The sequence below is a fragment of the Mesocricetus auratus genome, unplaced genomic scaffold (assembly GCF_017639785.1).
Source record: "Mesocricetus auratus isolate SY011 unplaced genomic scaffold, BCM_Maur_2.0 Super-Scaffold_100004, whole genome shotgun sequence".
NCBI lineage: Eukaryota > Metazoa > Chordata > Mammalia > Rodentia > Cricetidae > Mesocricetus > Mesocricetus auratus.
Genome location: NW_024429189.1, coordinates 95,231,090 through 95,253,791, shown reverse-complemented (window position 1 = coordinate 95,253,791; position 22,702 = coordinate 95,231,090). Strand labels below are relative to the sequence as shown.

General features: G+C 39.2%; 1 protein-coding gene across 2 annotated transcripts in view; it reads left to right on the top strand.

Moving 5' to 3' along the window:
• Window positions 1-22,702, top strand: part of Anapc1 (anaphase promoting complex subunit 1) — a 75,993-nt gene that overhangs the window by 13,768 nt on the left and 39,523 nt on the right. For both annotated transcript variants that reach the window (XM_040746268.1, XM_040746269.1), the window contains exons 11-25: window positions 1,297-1,392; window positions 3,692-3,782; window positions 3,862-3,927; window positions 5,030-5,164; window positions 6,455-6,595; window positions 7,576-7,636; window positions 8,702-8,889; window positions 10,932-11,006; window positions 12,052-12,320; window positions 13,166-13,257; window positions 14,184-14,332; window positions 17,938-18,016; window positions 18,355-18,391; window positions 18,485-18,555; window positions 20,466-20,644. In XM_040746268.1, coding sequence (XP_040602202.1) covers window positions 1,297-1,392; window positions 3,692-3,782; window positions 3,862-3,927; window positions 5,030-5,164; window positions 6,455-6,595; window positions 7,576-7,636; window positions 8,702-8,889; window positions 10,932-11,006; window positions 12,052-12,320; window positions 13,166-13,257; window positions 14,184-14,332; window positions 17,938-18,016; window positions 18,355-18,391; window positions 18,485-18,555; window positions 20,466-20,644 — 1,729 coding nt within the window. The remainder of the gene's footprint in view (window positions 1-1,296; window positions 1,393-3,691; window positions 3,783-3,861; window positions 3,928-5,029; window positions 5,165-6,454; window positions 6,596-7,575; window positions 7,637-8,701; window positions 8,890-10,931; window positions 11,007-12,051; window positions 12,321-13,165; window positions 13,258-14,183; window positions 14,333-17,937; window positions 18,017-18,354; window positions 18,392-18,484; window positions 18,556-20,465; window positions 20,645-22,702) is intronic.

Sequence of the window (22,702 nt, the reverse complement as noted above, 5' to 3'; positions counted from 1 at the left end):
ACAAGCAGCAGAACAAGTTGTAGGTGTGACTCAGGCAAGAGGGGTGGCCTAGGATTGAAAGAGTGACTCTCAGGCTCCTAGGGTCCCTGGAGGGCCAGTGGATAAATTTACAGAGGTTCTGTTAATTCTGGAATTGTTAGGTGGTAGTGGGTATGAGTACTGTGTAGGCCTTTCTTGGGCATTCAGTTTTCACATTAGTCTGTCACCTCCTAGTGATGTAGAAGATTAGGGGACTCAGGATTTGGGAGATTGGGAGATGGATGACAAGAGCGGCTACAGAGATAGAGGAATCAAAGTCAGCTGGGATATCACGAACACACACAGACATTTCAAGAAGAGAGTAGTGTTAACTATTTCCAGGTGTTGGTGCTGTTTGACCCTGACTGTTACCTCTAGGGAGGCATCCACTCCAGCGTGGCCACTTACCTTAGGCTTGAGGGGTGGTAGGGAAGCCTGGAACAAAAGGTAAAAGGGAGGTGAGGAAGTGAGATAGGCTTATTGAATGTTTCAAGGAGCTGCCTAGGGGTGTTTTGCGTTTGTTGAACTGTGTAATAAAAAGCAGTTTCTGGGAATTTCATCCAAATTTGTTGCTTTGTATAACTAAAAGATAAGAGTGGGTTTTTCATCTAGCCTCACAACATTTTTACTTCTGACCAAATAATTCCTTCCCCTTGTTTTATTCTCCTTGTGTGTGTGTGTGTTTGTGTTTGCATGTACAGTTACACTCATATATACACGTGGAGGTCTGGGTTTGACATTAGGAATCTTCCTTGGTTTTTCTACCTTATTCACTGAGGCAGTGTCTTTCAATTGAATCCAGAGTTCACTGATATGACTAGTCCAGCTAGTCATCCTGCTCCTGGGACCCTTTCTCTCTGCTTTCCAAGTTCTGGGTTTATACTTGAACTGCCAGACTCACTTGACATTTAGCTGGGTTCTGGGAATTCAAACCCTAGCCCTCATATTTGCATGGTGTGTGCCTACTAGTTGTGTCACCTTCTATATCATCCTTTTTAGGCTGTAGTCTGACTTGGAGTACTTGAGTAGGGCTGTACTCAGCTAGAGAGTGTGTTGTACATATATAGAAAGGAAATGATGGGTAAAAGAGGGAATCTGAAAGTGGAGCAATTAATTTTAGAAGAGATATTTGAATACAAACACATGGAGTTTTTGTGTCATGGTTATTACTTGATCCAGGAAGAATATTATGCTTTCTTATAAAATGTTTACAATGTTTAAGTTACTGAGGTAGATTTTTGGACGAATATTGACAGTTTATTAATGTGTTCACTTCAGAGAGAAAAATTCTCCTGCCTCCAAGGTATTTATAACAACTGACCTGTGTGGACAGAAGTTCTTGTGTTTTTTAGTGGAGACCCAGCTTCAGTTACGGTAAGTGTTTCTGTTTCCTGTTGTCTCTGAAGAAATTTAGGGCTGATTCCTTCTCTCCTTTCCTATTTTTCTTGTATGACCTTATTGAGAGATAGGTTAGTATCATAAGATTAACTTGTAGTAAGTGTACAGTTTGGGATTTTTGGTAAATTTATAGAGGTGTATAGCCACCAATTTCCACAGTTCAGGCTTAAACATTTGCATCACCATGGATGAACCGTCTGCCATGTGCAGCTGCTCTTTCCCTGTTCCCAGCCTCAGGCAGTCATTCTAGGGGGGCTTTCTGCCTTGCATATTAATCATATAATCATATTAAAAATATTATTATTATTTTGTAGCACTGATGGGCCTGGAACTTAGAGATCTGCTTGCCTCTGCCTCCCAAGTTCTGGAATTAAAAGTCATTTGTCCACACCCTGTCCTGTAAAAGTGGTTTTGTTGATGGTAGGTTTTTTTTTGTTATTTTGGTTTTTTTTGTTTTTGTTTTTGTTTTTTTTTTTGTGATCAACTTTTTCACTTTTCTAGTGATTTTTATGATCCACCCTGTTGGGACATTTACGAGAACTTAGGTCACATATGCTGCTTGCTTACCAATTGATGGATAATTTGTTTTATTGATTTTGCTTTTTTTGGGTTTTTCGAGGCAGGGTTTCTCTGTGGCTTTGGAGGCTGTCCTGGAACTAGCTCTTGTAGACAGACCAGGCTGGTCTTGAACTCACAGAGATCCACCTGCCTCTGCTTCCTGAGTGCTGGGATTAAAGGCATGTGCCACCACCGCCCAGCATAATGTGTAGTTTGTTTATCTCATTATATAGCCCTGCATGTCCTGAAACTCTGTGGAGACCAAGCTGGCTTTGAACACATAGAGATCCACTTGCTTCTGTCTCCCTTTGGTATAACAGGATTTCTGCCTGGGTACTGTTGCCACTTTAACCCCAAATAGCACACAGACAGTATATTAATTATGAAGCTGTTGGCCATTTGCTGTCTTTGATTATAGCCACCCTAATGGAGTGTCAAGTGGTTTCTATTTATATTTTCCTGATGCTTTTTTTTTTGGTTTTATGAGACAGGGTTTCTCTGTTTTAGAGGCTGTCGGTCCAGCCTGGCCTCGGAACTCACAGAGATCCGCCTGCCTCTGCCTCCCGAGTGCTGGGATTAAAGGTGTGTGCCACCAACGCCCAGCTCTTCCTGATGCTTTTTTTAAAAATAATTATTTTCTTTGTATTTATGTTTTGTCTGCATCTATGCTTGTGTACTATATGTGTGCATGTCTGGTGCCCACAAAGGTTCTTGGCAGAATAGCACATTGGATCCCTGGAACTAGAGTTACAAATTGTTGTGAACTGGTGTGTGGGTATTGGGAACCAAACCTGGTTGTCTGGAAGAGCAGTTGGTGCTCTTAACCTCTGAGCCATCTCTCCAGCCCCTTCCTGATGTTTTTGATATTGATCATTTTCTCATGTGGCTACTAGACACACACTTACCTTTGTAGGCAAAATGCCTGTTAACATGTTTTGTCTACTCATTTACCTTTTCATTTAAAAACAACTATAGCTTACAGCAAGTTGCAAAATTGTATTGAGGTCCTTCCATATAATGAGTGTTTTGATTTAAAATTTTTCCATTATTGCATTGCATGTGGCGTGTGTGTGTGTGTGTGTGTGTGTGTGTGTGTGTGTGTGTGTGTGTCCATCTGTCCTATGGCATTCAAGAGGAGGAGGACGGAGGGCAAGTTGGGGAAATCTGTTCTCTCCTTCACTACACAGTGGTAGGGATTATACCCAGGCTGCTTGGCTTTACCTGCTGAGCCTTCTAACTCCCTGACCCCATGTGGTTTTTTTCTCTCAGTGGTAACATCTTATGTAACTGCAGCATGTTTTTAAGATCAGGAAACTGGTATCAGTATGATCTACACTTCTTTCTTTGATTTTACATGTATTCACTCGTGTGTAAGTTTATATGGTTTCATGCAGCTTTCTTCTATCTGAAGATTTGTGTAACTGTCATAATGGTTAAAGATACAAAATAACCTTTGTCTCCTTGAGGATTTTCCATTTGCTGCCCGTTTGTAACTGTCCCATGCTCTCTTGTTCTCTTCTTCCCTGCCTGTAGTGAGCACAGACTTGTTTCTTTGTTTTTTGAGACAGAGTCTCTATGTAGCCCTCCCAGTTCTGGAACTCACTCTGTATTCCAGGCTGGCCTCAAACTTACAGAGATACCTGTGCTTCCAAAGCTGTACACCCCAAATGGCACTCTTTTAAGACTTGTTTCTTTCTGTTTTTACTTTCATACTTAGCTGTGTAAAGTTTCAAGAGAGTAATGACAAGACCCAGCTCATCTTTGGCTCTGTCACCAATGTACATGCAAAAGATGCAGCACCAGTGGAGGTAAATGCACATTGAAAATTGTTATGCTTTATCAGATTAATTTACTCAGAATACAAGAGATTTTGTTTTTTGCTTTCAGAAGATAGACACCATGTTGGTACTAGAAGGCAACGGGAACCTGGTGCTGTACACAGGAGTGGTTCGGGTACGTTGAAAGGAGTGCTTTGTGCTTTTGGTAGAACTGCCTCCATCATTTTCAGTTGGCTCAGCTTCTCTGCAGAAGATTCTTGATGAAGCTGATTGTGGAGGCCAGTCCTAATTTGGACTAGGACTCCCTGATAAATGTATTGATACTATGTGCCTGTCTTCACCAAATGGGAAACCTTTATTGAGAGTAGGTAGAGTCTTAAAAATCAGTTTGGAAATGGAAGGTGAGCAACTTTAGGAAGCGCCAACATTGAAGTATTTCGTTATATTAAAAGGTACATGTGTTGTTTATAGTTTCCTTTTTTATTTTTACCTTTGTCAGATTTAAAATATATACTTAAACTGGGTGTGGTGGTGCATGCCTGTAATCCCAGCACTTGGGAGGCAAAGCCAGGTAGATCTCTGAGTTTGAGGCCAGCCTGGTCTACAGAGTGAGTTCCAGGACAGCCAGAGCTACATAGTGAGACACTGCCTCAAAAGAAAAAAAAAAGTATACTTAGTTTGAGGAATAATAGATAAAATGTATTGCCAGTATCTTTTTTTTTTTTTTTTCTTTTTCTTGTTTTTGAAAATGGCAGGGTCCCTCACTATATAGCACAGGTCTTGGAATCCTCCTGTCTTAATCCTTTGACACTTGACCTGCTAGTAGCTTTATTCTGTTCTCTGAATGCACCTTCCTGCCTCCCCAACACACTATCCTGGTAAACTGCCCTTTGAGTTTGTTAGCTTTTGCTCTTACGTATGTGACACTTAAGAACAGTTTGTTCATTTTTTCTTGTTTTTGAATTTTCATATAAAGGGGGTTATAAATATGACTCTTGAGATGTACTTTATGAGATTTTCTATACTCTCTTGACTATATTAGCATCCCTTTCTAGCTTTTCTGAAAAAAAGTTTCCTGAATCAAACAAAAGAATTTATACTTAAGGTATTCACCATTGGCTGGTCTAATTTGAAAAGTTGTTAAATATGCTTTGTGTTTAATGAGCATGAACTTCAATATTTATATAAAGAACTTTTAGTTCATGTGCCTAAACAATTAACTTAAGAATATGACATATTCACTAGTCCCTCCCCCCCAATCTTTTATTTGCTTAAAGGTGGGGAAAGTTTTTATTCCTGGACTTCCGGCTCCTTCCCTGACGATGTCCAATATGATGCCTCGGCCTAGTACACCCCTTGATGGTGTTACTACTCCCAAGCCTCTTGGTAAATTACTTGGATCAATGGATGAGGTAAGAAGGAAATTGCGTCTTGTCAAATGTTAATCATGTTTTAAAGAAGTTTGGTTAAGTATTTGTTCTTTTTATGGTTAACTTAATTTTAGGTAATATTTGCAGATACATGTTTTTAAGCACAAGTGATGGTTACTACATGCTAACCTTGTTTGTGCGGTGAGGCATGTTCTTTGAAGATTTGGAGAGATCTCACAATTTACCAGGATGTAGTTAGGAGATGTGTGGTCTGCATAAGAAATCATAATTTAAGGTAGTCTGTTAAGAGTTATAGGTGAGGAACAGAAGGTATTAGTGCTCCATTCACTGAAGGAGTACACATTGCCGGTAGCATGTCATTCCTGACTTGAATCTTGAGGGTAGGAAGGGTTAATAGAACAACTGTTTAGGGCAAGGACAGGAACACAGGAGAGGAGAATGCAAAAGACTCTTCCTGAGGCTGGCCTCAAACTTGCTGTGTAAACTCAGAGAACCTTGAGTTCCTGGTGCCCTGCTTTCTCCAGTGCTGGGACTATAGGCATGCACTACCATATCTAGCTGGAAGATCCTTTGTTTTTCCTCCTAAGACAGGGTTTCTCTGTGTAACAGCTCTGGCTGGCTGGGAACTCACTATGTACACCAGGCGTACCTTCAACTCACAGACATCTGCCTGCCTCTGCCTCCTGAGTGCAGGAGGGTGGTGTGACAGTCCTGAAGAGGTGTAAATGATCGTGTGTGGGCTAGCAGCCTGTGCTCTCTTAGCTGTTGAATGCCATTGGTAACTGAGGCTGAGTTCTGTGAGCTGGTTTCTGTGCTCACCAGGCTAGAAAGCCTGGAGACAAGTAGTCTTTTGAAGGATGTGACAGTGTGGCTCTGTGTGTGTGTGTGTGTGTGTGTGTGTGTGTGTGTGTGTGTGCGCGCGCGCGCATGTATGTATGTATGTATGTATGTATGTATGAATGAGACGAGTAGTCTCCTTTTGAAGGATGTGACTGTGGCTCTGTGTGTGTGTGTGTGTGTGTGTGTGTGTGTGTGCATGTATGTATGTATGTATGTATGAATGAGACGAGTAGTCTCCTTTTGAAGGATGTGGCAGTGTGGCTCTGTGTGTGTGTGTGTGTGTGTGTGTGTGTGTGTGTGTGTTGCCAGTCAGTTGATTTTTGTAGTTTTCTGTGAAGAGCTTGGCCTGCTGCAGGCTCCTCATCATTGGAGCAGAATGATTGGAATCATCAAAGCGTATATAAACGTATAGTTCCTTATCTTTAATTCTCAAACAGTCCTTCATCTGTGTTGCATTGTCACTTTTTGTAGGTGGTTCTGTTGTCTCCAGTTCCAGAATTGAGGGATTCTTCAAAACTTAATGATTCTCTCTACAATGAGGACTGCACTTTCCAACAGCTTGGAACTTACATTCATTCTGTGCGAGACCCTGTTCATAACAGAGTCACTTTAGTAAGTCTTCCTTCATAGGGTGGGGTAGCTGGCTGAGGGCCATTTGCCTGAACACTTCACATTTGCCAGCATATAAAATTATGTGAAAATGAGAGTGAACATTTCTCGTGATTTAAAAGCATGTATTATTGTGTATATGTGGGGTACATGTACATGCTGTGGTCAGAGGACAACTTTGTGGAGTTGGTTCTCCTTCCACTTTCACGTGGGTTGTAAGAATTGAACACAAGTTGCCAGGCTTTCAAGGTAATTGCTTTTACTGCTGATTTACTTTGCCAGTTTTTATCTCATAATTTTTTAAATGTACTATCATTTTGTACTTAAAAGTCTGTTACTATTTTCTGAGATTTCTGTATTAAACATTTATTGAACCCTATCCCTCACTGAGGAGCTGTGGGGAATCAGTGGTTTCTGGGGTAAGTAGGGTCAGTTTTCTTTAAGGGAATGCCCTGTGGGGTACTACCCTTCAGTGGGTGACTCTACATCCAGGAGTTTATGGATAGCACAAGTTGGACTTAATGAGTTGTTAAGAAAAAGGAAAGTGGACAGGAAGTTTTGAGTAGGGAAGTGATTATGTTAAAAACACATCATATGAAATTCTCAAGTAATTAATAAAAATATTTAACAATTTTATTTAAATCAAGCATGTTTAATCCATTAATTGCATATTGCCATGCTTTTGTATTTTTGGTGAAAGGCACCTTTTGTTGTTGGTGTCTTGTAGTGTTTGTATAAAATGTGGACACTTGGTCAGGTGTGGTGTCACATGCTTTCAATCCCAGCACTTGGGAGGAGTGTTTCTGCAAAAATGCACATTTAATTAGAAGTGTTCATTCCTAATTGAAAAATGAAGCTTTTTTATTGGATTGTGCTTTGACAGGCTGGTGATGGTATAAATTACCATACATATTTTTTAAGCTTTCAAAAGACTTAAAATGATTAAACTGTCGGTTTTTTTCTTGATTCCGTTCTTTCACTAGGAACTGAGTAATGGCTCCATGGTTAGGATCACTATCCCTGAAGTGGCCACCTCGGAATTAGGTACGAGTGAGTCAGTGTTCTCAGTTTGATGTATCAAACAGTTGCTGGAGATAGTTTTCTGTTTTTTAAAAAGACTTGTTTATGTATGTATGTGCCTGCATGTATGTCTGTGTATCCCATGAATGCAGTGTCCATGGAAGCCAGAAGAGGGCATTGGATCACCTGGAACTAGAGTTACGGATGGTTGTGAGAAGTTGAACCCAGGTTCTCTACAAGAGAAGCTGGTGCCCTTCAGTGCTAAGCCATTTCTCTAGCCCACAGTTTCTGTCATAGTGATTCCTCTTATTCTTATTTATTAAGAATTCTTATTTTGTTTTCAGCTATGCCATACTTACTTCTTTGGTTTTTCTAAGATGTATTGCCACTTGCTTCTTTTGGGAGTAAATAGAGGATCCATGCCTTTTCCAGCAGGCAGTACCCTTGGCTCTCTCATACCAGTGACTGAAATTCATACCAATGGTTTGGCATCATTAGGAATAGTGTATATAATAGAGCATTTGTGGTAACCCATTCATGGCATGGTGAGGAAGACGTTTTAGAAATTAAAAGTTGAAGTTTTGGTTGACAGGAATGTTCAACATCTTGCAGTATCTGTAAGCATTCCTGTTGGTAGGCACCTGTGTTGGATGTTGTATCTACTGAAGGGCTTAATCAGTATTTTGTGTAATTTATTGTTGGAGAAATTAGATATTTTTCACAGAGTAAACATTATTCTTCAAGCTAGGACAGTTTTGAGAGTGAAAAGGGAACAGTTATTTATTGGAGCAGTGGTTGTAAATCAGGATTATCTCAGTTGAACTAGGCTATATGATTACTTATTTCTATCTAAAATTAGGGATCTGACAGCTGTCCTTAGATCTCCTGGGAGCTCTGTTGAATTCAGTAGTTGGTTTAAAGTGATTGACATTGATGAGGTAATGTTTGTGCCTGATCGACTCCTTAATGACAATTCTCTTTTCCTAGTGGCTGACCTTGACATAGTAGCAATTTAATCCTTTTCATTTGAAAGGAGGAAAGAAGCACATATATAGGAAACATACTAAAATCATTATTTGCTTTTGATAGTACAAACGTGTCTGCAAGCAATTAAATTCATCCTGCCAAAAGAAATAGCTGTTCAGATGCTTGTAAAGTGGTACAATGTTCACAGTGCTCCAGGAGGACCCAGTTGCCACTCAGAATGGAGTTTATTTGTGATCTGTCTCTTGAACATGATGGGTTATAACACAGACCGCTTAGCGTGGACCCGGAGTGTAAGTAAATACAGTTGTTCTCTTCATTTATCCTTTGTAAATGTAGTGCTTGCAGAACTACATAATATGAGAGAACCTAGTGCATTTAGTAATAGGTATGCCCTTTTTACGATGTTGGAATAGTACTACAGCTTATTATATTTATATATCATGAATCAAATGTTCAATAGGTTTTAAGTCTTTAAAATGTATTAAAGCACATTTTACTTTCTTTTCTTTTTTTAAATTAAGGTCTTGTCATATATGTGGCCCAGGCTGGGCTTGAATTGACCACATTTCTGACTTTGCCTCCTGAGTGCTTGGATTGTAGTCCTGTGTTACTAGTGCCTTAATTTTGACTGTTTTTCAATTCATCTTTGTAAAATTACTACAAGTAGTACTCTTGGTCTTGTCGGTAGGTGAATCAGAGAGGTCCTAAGTTTGAGCTTTGCTCATTTAAAGTTTTTTAGCCAGAGAACACTGTTAGTGGTGTAAAGCACTGTGCCTCACTCAGGCCTCTGAGTCATTTTTCTACAGGCCCTTCACAGGTGATCACAGACTCACCAGTAGAGTGGGTGAGTTTGTTCCTTTGGAAACCACTCTCTAGATGGCCATGCTTGGAACTGTGAAGAAGTCATTACAGAATAAAATTAGCCTTTTGTCCCCCAAACTTAAATGTACTCACTTGTGTTTTGGCCTCATGCTTGTAGCTCCATTTAAAAAAATTTTTTTTCTTCATTATGAAAGTGTATTTTCTCACTGAGGAAGATTTGGAAAATGGAGGAAGAAGCAAGCAATTATCCCCTACTCCTGAGAATAGCTGTTGTAGGCACTTTTAATGGTGTCTTTTATATAAAAATGATACTGATAGAAATTTTTTAAATCCTGAAAATTGTTTTACAGAACCCTTCCATTTTTATCACAAATGAGCTAATGTTTGGGTTTTATTAGAAAAGTTTTCTTATATAGTTGTGGCTGAGGGGTTAAGGTGACGGACTAGAATTTTGAGTAATTTACCAATTTTTTAACATAAATTACCAATCATATATCTAGTTATTTCTCAAGAAATAAATCTTTTAAGAGCTGGGTCTAGATAACATCTAAAAGTGATGTCCAGTCAACATTTTTGTCAGTGTTTGAAACTGTCCCTGTTACTGAAATGATTATTTGTGATGCAGTGCCCCTTTGCCAGGTTAGAGCAATTGTTTCTTACTTCTGTGCAAATGAGAATGAGTTTCTTTTTCCAGGTGCCCACTGGTCAATTAGGAATAAGGTATAACTCTTGAGGCTTTGACTAGCTGTTTGTCACCATTTGCTTGAATTTGTTTCCTTCTGTAGCCTGATAAAGTTCGGTCATGTTTGTCACTCCTGGCGTAGACTCCTCCAGAGACTTCTATCTTCTTCAGGATATAAGCGTGGACTTGCACTGTGCCTTGTCACTCACCCTCTTGGACCTATCTGTTCTCTTTGTTGTCTCTGCCACCCACTCTTGACCTCTCTATTCTGTTCCCAAGCTCTCAAATATGTCCCGTCATCAGACTTGGCACTTGCTGTTTCCTTTACAGAAAATGTTTCTTTCTGACAAGGTGTCACTTGTCACTCAGTTGTTACTCTAGTACAGCTTTCCCTGTCTGTTCTGTTGGAAGATTTGTCTAAAGTAAACAAGAGGGCAATTCCTTCATACACTGAATAGACTTAGTGTTGAGGACATTCACTCAGGAACTCTCACTTGGCATTCACCTGAGCCATTGCCACAGGACAGAGAAGAGAACAAAACTGAGCAGAATTCACTGCCTCACTAGAATTCATAATCCAGCAGAGGAAGGAAGGACAAACAGGTAAGTAAAAACATACTTAACAATAGATGTGCCTGTAGGAAAGGCCAATCAGTTTAGCTTCACGGTGACTAAGAAGAGATTTATACCGTATGTCCTGATGAAAAAGAGTATTAGTGACTGGCTTCAGTTTCTGGAATTAGCAGAACTGACACCTGAATTCTTAAGCTAGTTAGTTAACAGTGATAAAGTCATGATTTTGTCTTCTGCTTTGGGATTGTTTTTCAGTTTGACTTTGAAGGGTCACTTTCTCCAGTCATTGCACCCAAAAAAGCGAGGCCTTCTGATACTGGATCCGATGATGTAAGCATTGTTATTTTTTGCTAATGTTACTGATTTGTGGCGACTTGTATCGATGTCCCTAGTCTTATAGTTCTATCAATTTGTCAGTTTTTCCAGTACCTTTGCTTTTTTTATTTTACTTCTGGTACCTTATTGTAAAGGATAGGCATATAAAAATTAATATAAATTAGATATTTCTATATAATTTCAGTGTAGGTTTATATTCTTATTGGTAATTGATCAACTATTTGCCAGCATTTGTCCTTTTTTTTTTCTTTTGTTTTTTTTGAAGACAGGGTTTCTTTGTGTAGTCCTGGCTGTCCTGGAACTCACTCTGTAGACCAGGCTGGCATTAAACTGAGAGATTCTCTTGCCTCTGTCTCCTGAGTCCTGGGATTAAAGGCATGTGCCATCACTGCCTAGCAGTACTTACCCTTTTATGTAGTATTTCTCTGGTTTATGCTTAAATACTTCAGTTTCCATGGTACATTCTAAAGTGGTCCAGAGCACAGAACATTTCTATACTGTCTCTGTGTCATTTGTAATCAGTCCTCTCCTTCTCCCTTATCTTTAAGAAAGCACTGACTTGAGTTCTTTGACCGTATGTTAGTTGTGTCTGTTGTAGAATTTGATAAAAATGAAATAGTACAGTCTGTATTCTAGTATACATAAAGTTTCTTTCATTTTAGCTTAGTACATGGAAGACCATCCAAAGTGGTATACGTATCAGTTGTGTGTTCTGTTTATTCCCGAGTGGTATGAATATGTTGTAGTATGCTTTGCCCTCCTTCTGCAGATGAGTGCATTAGGCTGTTTCCCGTTTTTTGTTTTGCTTTGTTTTTTAGTGAAGGTGCTTGTGGAGTCCAGAGATACCAGGTCCCATGTAGCTGGAGTTACAAGTGGTTGTGAACTACCTGATATGGGTGCTGGGAATCAAACTCAGGTCCTTTGTAAAAGTAGTATGTACTCTTAGCCAATGAACTCCTGCAGCCTGTTGCAGTTATTTTTAAATGACATTTCCAAGAAGCACAATGTAAATGATTCCTGTCCTTTTTATTCTTCTTAGGACTGGGAATACTTACTGAATTCAGACTACCACCACAATGTCGAGTCTCATCTTCTGAACAAATCTTTATGTTTGAGTGCTTTGGAAACTGCGAGTGTGAAAGAAGAAGATGCTTCGCAGAACCTAAGTCTGGATTCTTCTACTCTTCTGTTTCCTCACATCCCTGCAATTTTCTTTGTTCTTCATCTTGTCTATGAAGAGCTTAAGTTGAATACTCTAATGGGAGAAGGAATTTGTTCCCTCATTGACCTGCTTGTTCAGTTAGCAAGGTAGATATCATTAGAACACTGCAAGAGGTCCTCAAAGGACTTGCTTTCTGTGATAGGTCAGAGGAACCTTGTTAGGACAACTCCAGTCTACTCTTCTCAATTAAAGATGGCATTTCAGCCTCTTGATTAAGGTGATCGCACATTCTCTGACTTCTGTGATCTTGAGGATTCTGAACTACTTTTCTGAAACTTGGCATGTTTACTTGATAATCCATTTCCCTAATGACATCATTGCTATCACAAATGCCATTTTGTAATTTAATTTTCAATCCCTGATTGTGACTTTCAGAAATACACAGCACCTGTCCCTAAAGCTATGGTTAGCCTCAAACTTGTGATGCTCCTGTCTCATCTTTTCAACATTGAGGATTTTCAGATGTGTGCCACCATGGCCTATATTTCCCACACATATTTAATCTTCAAACTTTGTAGTAGCCGGAGAAGTGGCAAATGCTTATATCCCTAGTGCCTGAAAGACTGGTAGAAATATTGTGTCTGAAGGTGACCATTCTGTCTGAGGGGGAAAAAACAAAATAACACAAAAAATTAAGAAGCCTCAGAGTGACTTAGGTAGTATGTCTTTGTTTTCTGGAACATACTGTGGTCTGTAGAGATTACTTGCTGAAGATCACATAGCCAGTAAAGAACAGGAAGTAGCAAAGTCATGCTCTTTCTCTAGTTTAACCTTCATGGAATTTGTGTAGACAGAAGCTTGAGTGTGTGACACCAGACGTACATGAAGATACTCCAGATTTGAGAACTTTCTCATAAACATGCTTTTTAAGTTGAAAAGTTAACTGAAGAGGGCTGCTGTAATACTTCTGTGTATGCTCTTCCTGTTTTAGGGACTTAAAATTGGAGCCTTACATGGATCACTACTACAGAGATTACCCAACTCTTGTCAAAACTACTGGACAAGTGTGTACAATTGATCAAGGTAAGTGTTGACACCACTGCGGGTGTTCTGAATGCTGGGCAGGCATTTTGTTGTGTCTCAGGAAAGAGCAGAGGATAGATGTCTTTTTAGCCAAGTGGTTTTAAATTGGTAGCATTTGACCTCTTTGACCTCTGAGTTGAAGTAAGTCATAACTTCTTTAGTGTGTAGTTAAAACTTTACCCATTCCAAAGATTAAATAGCCTCTCGTGCCAGAAACACTATAACCTTGACCTGTGCTGTCCATTAGTAGGCAATGGTCATGTATTTACTTGACTTTAATTACAGTAAAAGTTTAGTTCCTCAGTGCACTAGCCACATTTAAGATACCCAGTAAGCACACAGGGCTAGTAGTTGCCATGTTGGGCAGCACAGATGTAAACCACGTATACCACCACTGCTACAGTCTATGTACAGAGCTCAATCTTTTGTGTTCTTTGTTTTATAGAGCTAGACAAAAAAAAAAGTTAGATTCTTTGAAAACAATATAAAAATTACTTTTATGTGTATTTTGTGTGTGTGGCAGCACATACATGTATGTATATAGGTATGCATGTGCCATTACATATGTGTGGAATTCAGAGCACAACTTTCTGAAATCAGTTCTCTCCTTCCACCATGTAGGACCCCGGGATTGAACTCAGGTTGTCAGGCTTGGTGGCAGGTGCCTTTTGCTGAGCCATCTGGCCAACTCTCTGCTAGTTTTTATATGGTTTGTAAATGACACTGCTAAATTTCTATTTAGAACAGAGTAAAATAGAAATAATTTAAATTTAGAAATAATCTAATTACCTTATTTACCATGACAAAAATAATGATTCATTTTGGATAATATTGAAAATATAATTCTTACAATTTGAAAGAACAAGTACTATGACCATCTTTCTTTTTGTCTTAATGTGTTTCTAAACATTTATGTAATTTTAAAGGTCAGATGGGATTTATGCATCATCCCTCATTTTTTACTTCTGAGCCGCCATGTATTTATCAGTGGGTGAGTTCTTGTCTGAAGGGCGAAGGAATGCCACCTTATCCTTACCTTCCTGGAGTTTGCGAAAGGAGCAGGCTAGTGGTCTTGGTATGTATTTGGAGTATTGACTGTCTTACTTATTTTTATTTTTCTTAAAATTGTCATAATATAGAACACACTGTATTAGCATGTACACACACAGATTATAATAAAATTACAGTGTTTTTCTCCCCCATACAGTTCTATACATTTCAGTAGATTGTTTCATATAATTACCATTTTAATTAGAGTGTTGAACATTTGAAGCACCGCTCTCCAAAACTACTCTTTTGAGATTATCCTAAGTTGTCATTCATGCCACCAGATCCTGGTTTCTGTTGCTGACAGTCCACTGTATTGCTGCTCTGTGGTTGGCTTATGTGGTAGCTGGGTTGGTTTCAGGTTTTAGCTCTTATAAATACAAATACTCTGTAGGTCACACACAGACTTTTATGCCAACATAAGTTTTCATTTCCATAGGGTGAGTACAGAGGACTGGGATTGATGGCTGTATTCTAAGTATATACTTAACTTTACAGAGATTGCAAACTACTTTCCCGAGTAGCTGTTTGTTTCATAGTGCCTCCAACAATGTTAAGAGAGTGTTGCCTTGAATTCATGTCAGTTATTTGATACTTGTCCTTCCTTCTTAGTTTTTGTCAATTTGTTTGATCTATAGTTCATCTCATTGTGCTTTTAAATGGCATTTCCTAGTGACTATAGTTATGTTTAGAGGTTTCTACCTGAGGAGTTTTTGTCAAAATGTGTTTTGCTGTTGCTGTCTCCTGCTTTGACTTTGTGTTGTTCCTCCAAGAAAGCCTTTCTCCCTCTTGTTTTTTCACAGAACATCTTACCATGTAGACCAGGGCGGTTTGGAACTGGTGATCTTGCCCCAGCATCCAGACTGCTGTGATCCTAGGGCAATACCACCATCCCTGACTAATCATGTTTTTAGTTGAGGTTTTTATTCTTTGGATGTCCAGATCTTTGAACATTGGTTGTTGCATTTGTGCTTTTGTCAGGTCTGTTGACCATGTTATTTCAGTCAGGACTTTGGGAAAAACCTTTTTCCTGGTTAATTGATTTATGTATTCTCCACATTATCTGGATTGTGGTAGTTTCATAGTAAACCTTAAAATTGGTTTGTGGTACTCTTCTTTCCAGTACTATTCTTTTTTGAAGTTGTCTTAACAGTTTTATAATCTTTGCCTATTTTATAATTAGTTGACCTATGGTTATTAAAAGTCCTGTTGAAATATTTTTCAAAGAAATATCTTTATTTTTGGAATGTTGTTCATCTTGATAGTTAATACACACCTCAAACTTGCATATAGAACCAGAGGGCATTGGTAAAGTTGAGTTCCTTGATGTGTAGGCCTGTTAGGGATCTTTCCAGAAATGGGGTCTTCCCAGGTGTAAAGAGACTTCTACTGCTTTTAAGCTAGAAAACTGTAAATATCCCCTCATCTTGCTCTTCTCTGTTCTGTTCTGCTTCATATTGAACAGGGCTTTCTCGGTCTTTCATGGCTCCAGGAAAGCATACTTGGGCAGTTCTGTGTTGTTTTTTATTCATGTGTAATCGTCACTGCCATCTTTCTCTAAAATATTTTCATTTCTCTATCTTAGTTTCTTTTCCTCTTGCTGTGATAAAACACCCTGAGAAAAGCAACTTAGGGGAGAAAGGGCTTATTTCTCACAGCTTATAGTCTATCACTGAGCAGAAGCCCAGTTTATTGTCCATCACTGAATGGAGGTCAAGGTGGCAGGAGAGTGAAGCAGCTAGTCACATTTCTATGAATTCGTGAATGCGTGCTTAGTTTGTGCTCTCATTTTATATGGTCTGGGATCCTCTGCCTAGGGAATGGTTCCACCAAAAATTTCATCAGTTAACATAATTAAGATTATTCCTCAGGCATTTTCAAAGACTGACCTTAATCTAGACAATTACAAGTGTGCTCAAGGACTTGCCTCCTAAGTGTTGAGTTGACTGTAACCCAGGCTTGCCTGGCCTGTGCACCATTAAACAGTAGCTCATCATTCCTCTTCCCTTTGATCCCTGGTAACCTCTGTTGTGGTTCTGTGAATTTGCTTAGTTTATGTACCTCTTATTACATAGCTTATTGCTATAGCCCTTTGGGGTTTTTAGTGATTTATGGAGATACTTATAAATAAGGATATTGTAGCCTCATGATTAATGCAACTCTCTTTTAAGACACTTGAATTTAAAAAATATGTGTGTGGTAATTTAATAGTGTAGTAGATGTGTGTCGTCTCCTCCTTCCCCACCTTTGTTGATCAGAGACCTTATGTTTTAACGAGTTACCTCTTGGCAAGAGAGATGGCTAAGTGGGTGAAATGTTTGCCCTGTAAGTATGACTAGTTTGGATCCCAGAATCTATGTAAAGCTGGATGCCATAGTATACATCTGTAATCTCAGAGTGCCTCCAGGGAAATGGGAGGCAGAGATGGGAGGAGAAGCTTGTAGGCCTTGGTTTAGACAGCAGTAAGAGCCCCTACCTGGGGGGCTGTAGACATGGCCTGGTGGTTAAAATCACTTGGCTGCTCTTCCAGAGGACCCATCTCTAAGAGACCCTGCAACAAACAAGGTAGATGACAAGAACCAACATGTGAATTTGTCCTCTGGCCTTCACATGTGCCCTGTGCCATGTATATGTTTCTTATGAGCACTTAATAGGAATATGCATGCACATATATACCAAACACACTGTACAGAAGTAATTTTCTTGTGGGTGATCTTAAGTCATTTGAACTGGTTTTCAGTTTTTCTTGGTATTGTTTTTGAGTTAATATGTTTCTAAGCAAATTAAAGGCTACATGTTATTGCTGTTAGGTACTATTAGGATATGCCTAGGTGCTTGTGAGGCTAACTAAAAACATGATGAGGGTGTAGAGCAACTGAAACTCTGACTTTGCTAATGGGAATATAAGAATACTCCAAAATTTTGTAAATTTTAACTTGTGTTTACCATAACTCAAAGCAAGTTTACTCTCTGGTATATAATATATGGCTGCATAAAGACCTGCATGTGAAGATATGAATCAGGTTTCTTATAACTGATGCAAACTGGGGGCAACCTGTGTGTTCATTAATTTAGAAAGGTTTTTTGAAGTCATTAACTTTATTTTGTTTGTGTGGGTCTTTTGCTTGCGTGTATCCTATGCACCATGGGCAGTGCAGTGCCCATGGAGTCCAGAAGAAGGCATTGGCTCCCCTAGAACTTGAGTTACAGCTATTTGAGAGGCACTATGTAGGTCCTGGGAATTGATCCTGGGTCCCTTGGAAGAACACCCAGTGTAGGAGGATTGCTGACAGAACACAAGGGGTGTTTGAGGTACAATACAGCTTTTCTGTATTGAAAGTGATAGTGGTCACGTGGTTGTATACCATTTGTCTAGACTCATAGTGTTGTACAGCTAGCATGAGTCTTTCCTTTCTTCCTTTACTTCATCTGGGTGTGGGAACACATTCCTCATAGTCTCAGCACTAGGGAGTTAAAGGCAGTGGACTCAGTAGTTCAAGGCCAGCTGCAAATTCATGGGAAGTTTGAGGCCACTCTGGGCTACATGAGATCCTCTTTCATAAACAAAATAACCAAAACAACTAAAAAGTCAAGTATGAAAACAACTAACAAATTCCTCTTTTTCTCCTGCAGAGTGTTGCACTCTACATCCTTGGTGATGAGACCTGTGTTTCTGATGAAGCCTCACAGTATTTGTCCAAAGTAACCTTAAGTAAGTTGTTATGATGTTTGGCTCCCCCAAACAGAATGTTAAAATGTTCATAAGTGCTTGTCTTAGAGAGGCGTCTTACCTCTAACCATTCTACATCCACAACTGAATTTCAGGTATCAGGTTACTCATAGTCTGACAGACCTGGCTTCTATTCTCAGTGTGGCTGGATAGGACTGTTTGTCCGAATGAAACAACCGTCTGTTGTAGCTTGCCACACTACTGCTTGCTTTATTATTTTCAAGGAGTTTTTGGTTAATGAATTTTTACTTGCAAATATCTCCTGCATATTGTTTACCAGGATGTCTATCAAAATAAAGTTTCTATTTGTTGCCTTTCAGCCCCCCAAAAGCCACAAGCAGAACAAGAAGAAAATAGGTAATTTGTTTCAGATTTGTGCTTTTATATTTAAAACTGGAAGCAGTGGTAATTGTGTGTGTATTTAATATTCTTTTGTTTTATTCTCCCTAGGTTTACTTTCCGACATTCTGCTTCAGTTTCTAGTCTAGCAGAAAAATTGGTTGTCTGGATGACCAGTGTAGGTATGAACTGCTTTGTCATCTGGGGACTATGTTGTCATCGCTGGACTAGGTCCTGTTCTCCACTCTCACTGAACTTGGGAGTCATGAGGAGAGAGGCTCTGGTTTTCTGTAAAGGCTAAAGATTGAGATAGCGTTCATCAAGTTGAGCTTCCACAACTTCTTTGGAAGAATAGATGGGATACCAGCCTGTTACATCTTAGGGCATTAGAAATCTTTATTTTCATTTCCTGTTGATCAGTTGAGGCTATAGCTTTGTAAATTGGTCTCAGAATGGCAATCTTTAGTTAATGTACAACCAAATGTGAAGCATTCTGAGACTTTGATATCACCCTGGCATCATTTAAGGTCAGTTGTGTAAGCCCTTCAGAGAGTGCTCTCAAATAGTAAAAGGCAGAGATTTTAGGCACTGATGAGTGAATACTCAGCTAACAAGAAGGGAGGAAAATTAATTCTTTGTTTCTTGTTCCAAATGCCCTTGCTCCTAGGTTTAAAAGTGGAGTAAAATTATTTGTTTAAAAAAATAAGTGGGCAAAAGCAATAGCAAAAAAGCAAAAGGTTACCCAATGCAGAAATGGTGGTGAATGCCTTTAATCATAGTACTTATGAAGCAGAGGCAAGCAGATGTCTCTGAGATTGAGGCCAGCCTCGTCTACATAGTGAATTTCAGGCCAGCTAGGGCTACATAGTAAGACTCTGTTTCTTGCTGGGGGAAAAATAGTTACTGAAATGAGTATATGACAAAAATTGAGACTGTTCTACAAATTTAGTACCTAAAAAAATACTTCAAGGGGCTGGGGAGATGGCTCAGTGGTTAAAAGCACTGGCTGCCCTTCCAGAGGACCAGGGTTCAATTCCCAGCACCCACATGGCAGTTCACTACTGTCTGTAACTCCAGTTCCTGGAGACTGGATGCCCTCATGCAGACATACAATCAGGCAAAGCATCAATGCACATAAAATAAAAATAAATAAAAAATTAAAAAAGAAAAAATACTTTAAGGTGTCACAGGTGTTTCTTGATTTTTACCCAGACTATGTTCTCAGTGAAGTTTTTCAGCTCTTTCTGTGTATCTTGTTGAAAAAATGACAGTAGTTGTCTTATAGTGTACATATAAGATGGGTAAATGAAAAATATTAGATGAATTCTGTCTATTATATCACTTAATATTTAATAAAAGTTATTCCTATATAAGAAATATTTTTGTTTCAATAATTGATCAACTTTTATATCCTAAATAATGGATAATATTGTGAAGTTTAGAACATTTCTAGACAATAAATAGAAAAGAAATTTGAATTGGTCTTAGTATTACAAGTATTTTAAGTATAAGATGTTTTGAACATAAGAAAGAGTGGGAAATGTACATATAGAGGATAGTGCTAAAGTGAATTTGGCTCCTGGTCACCAGCCTTTAAAACAGAATGTGATCAGTGCAGCTACTGCTTTCCTGTCTGCTGCTAGTCACCTCCCTATGTGGGATCTTTGTCTTGCTTTTCTTCATTAGTTATCTTTATATTTTGCTCAGGAATGTATGAGTGTTTTGTGTATGTACATACAAGTACCACATTCACTTGAGCTGATTCATATAGTTATAAGTCATTGATTGAAGACAGACAATGGGACTTGCCACACTCCCCTTTCTCACTCTCATAACGAACAAAGTTCCTGCTTGATGTTTTTATTTTGATATCTTGGTGCACATGTGCACCGTGTTCTATGTGGCTGTGATGGACAAGAGGAGTGGAGGTATCTTCATGCCAACTCCCAAAGTAATGGTACCAGTTTCCGACACTGTTAGTTGTGATGAGAATTACTGGTATTTTACTTGCCAGCTCTTAGTGTTGGTTGACTTCAGTGTTTGTTGACTAACTAGTAACTGAAAAGCATCTCTCCCTTTGTTTCACTCCAAGGATTCACTTTAAGAGATTTGGAGACTCTTCCCTTTGGAATTGCTCTTCCCATCAGGGATGCAATATACCACTGTCGGGAGCAGCCCGATTCAGACTGGTCAGAAGCTGTCTGCCTCTTGATTGGACGTCAGGATCTTTCAAAGCAGGCTTGTGAAGGAAATTTACCCAGAGGCAAATCTGTGAGTATCAACATGGGAAGTTCGGTTTTACCCTCAGATAAAGTCAAAGTGGAAGCTATTAATTTCTCTTTTGCACCTTTACATTTTGGTAACTGCATGTCAGTTTGCCTTTTATATCATTAGTCAAATGAAGTTTATAATTGAACATGAGAGCTGTGGACTTAGTGACTTCCTTGTGTTGCTTGGATCTTTCTTTGCCCACAGTCAGGAGAGGTCAGCAAGCCACTGGCCATGCCTGTTCAGCTACTTGTACCTGTAGGAGTAGCTGATTATGACAGCTATCAGGAAAATTGATAGTCAGTGCATCCTCACTTTGGCTGGGTACTCATTCTGTGTTCTTGTTCATGCTTTTTGAGAGGTTGAACTTAGCCTTTTTAGTAGGTATAAATATATTTGCACAATCCGTGAATAGCAGTAAAATTGAAGCCTTGAGGAAGAATACATTCTCCACTAGGGTTAGTTATTTAGGTGCCTTAAACTGTCCTTCATTGTCATTATCTTTACATCTGTTTCAGAATGGGTTCTAAGAAGTCTATAGAAACCAGGAGAATTTTTTGTTGTTTTTGAGACAGGGTCTCTGTGTAGGACTCACGGAGATCTGTGACATTTCTGAGCAAACGGGAATCAGACTTGTTCTAATAGCCTTTGAATTATTACATCATCATCATCACTATGGTGTAACTGTGGGCTGGTCACAGTAAGCTCCTTAACCCAACAGTTGCCTGCTTCGGACTTGAACTAGAATCTCTTTCCTTGGAAATCTAATCTCAAATTTGTATCTAAACAGCAGCTTTAGTTGAGTTGGTGTTTGTCCTGTTTTAAATGCAAAACCGTTCTTACTCTCTTGACCAAGAAAATCTAGGTGTGCTAGTACATCTTTGTAACCAGAACTTGGAAGACAGAACCAGGAGAGTCACCATGAGTTCAAAGGCAGACTGAACTACATAGTGAGACCCTGTCCAAAAACACACACACACAAAGATCTTTGACATTTAGATTTCTTTTGCTCCTGGGAGCCATTCAGCACATAAACACTCTAAATATTACTCTATAAATTATGTAAATGTCAGCCTAGGCAAGTTTATCTAAATTTAGTTTCTTCAGTTATTTGAGCCTAAATTTCAACTTGGTTTTGCTGTTTGTGCAAAAATGTTTATGTTTTCTAGGTAAGTTATCCATTAGAATATATGGTCATATGTTGCCTAGTGATAACATACATCCTGAGAAATGTGCCCTTAGGTAATTGATGTGCACTCGTGATAGTGTTTGTAGCTGGTCACTAGACATAGATCTTATCTTAGGGAAGCACCATCATCATGTTTGTAAGCTCCTGGTGGACGTGCTGTATGGTGCATGGTTAAAGCTTGTTTTGATTAGTTATCCCATAGGAACCAAAGTAAGTTTTTATCTGGTCATATATACTACATTTTTCCAGGTTAACATTGTTGCCTCCACACTAATTGTCAGGATCAGAAAACTTTTGCATTTTAATTGGGATTTAATCTTTTTTTTTTTCTGAGATAGGGTTTCTCTGTGTAGCTTTGGAGCCTGTCCTGGAACTCAATATGTAGACTAGGCTGGCCTCACTCTGCCTCCCAAGTGCTGGGATTAAAGGCATGAGCCACCACTGCCTGGCAGGATTTAATCCTTTATTGGAGTGTAGAGCTTTGCTTGAGAGGAAGTGGAGAGTTCATGTAGTGCACATCGTGTTGTAGTCAGACTGAAGTACTGGGCCTGGGAAGCCCTGCATGAGAGCACACGTGAGGTTTGCAGGGTAGAGTGGGGCTGGGAAGCCCTGCATGAGAGCACATGTGAGGTTCTCAGGTAGGCTGGCAGTCAAGGGTTAAGTCTGCTCTCTTTCTAAAATGTGTGTAGAACTTGAAAAGTGAAAACCCGTCACAGTCCAAGTTTTATGCAGCTTCAGTCAATCTTTGATGTATGTCTCCTTCCAGGTTTTATTCCTCTGCTTCTGTTAATGTTGATGTAGGTAGCATCAGTCCTGCAGTAATAGTGAGTTGCTTATCTTAAAAAAAAAGTTAGCAAATGGATTGTTGTTTT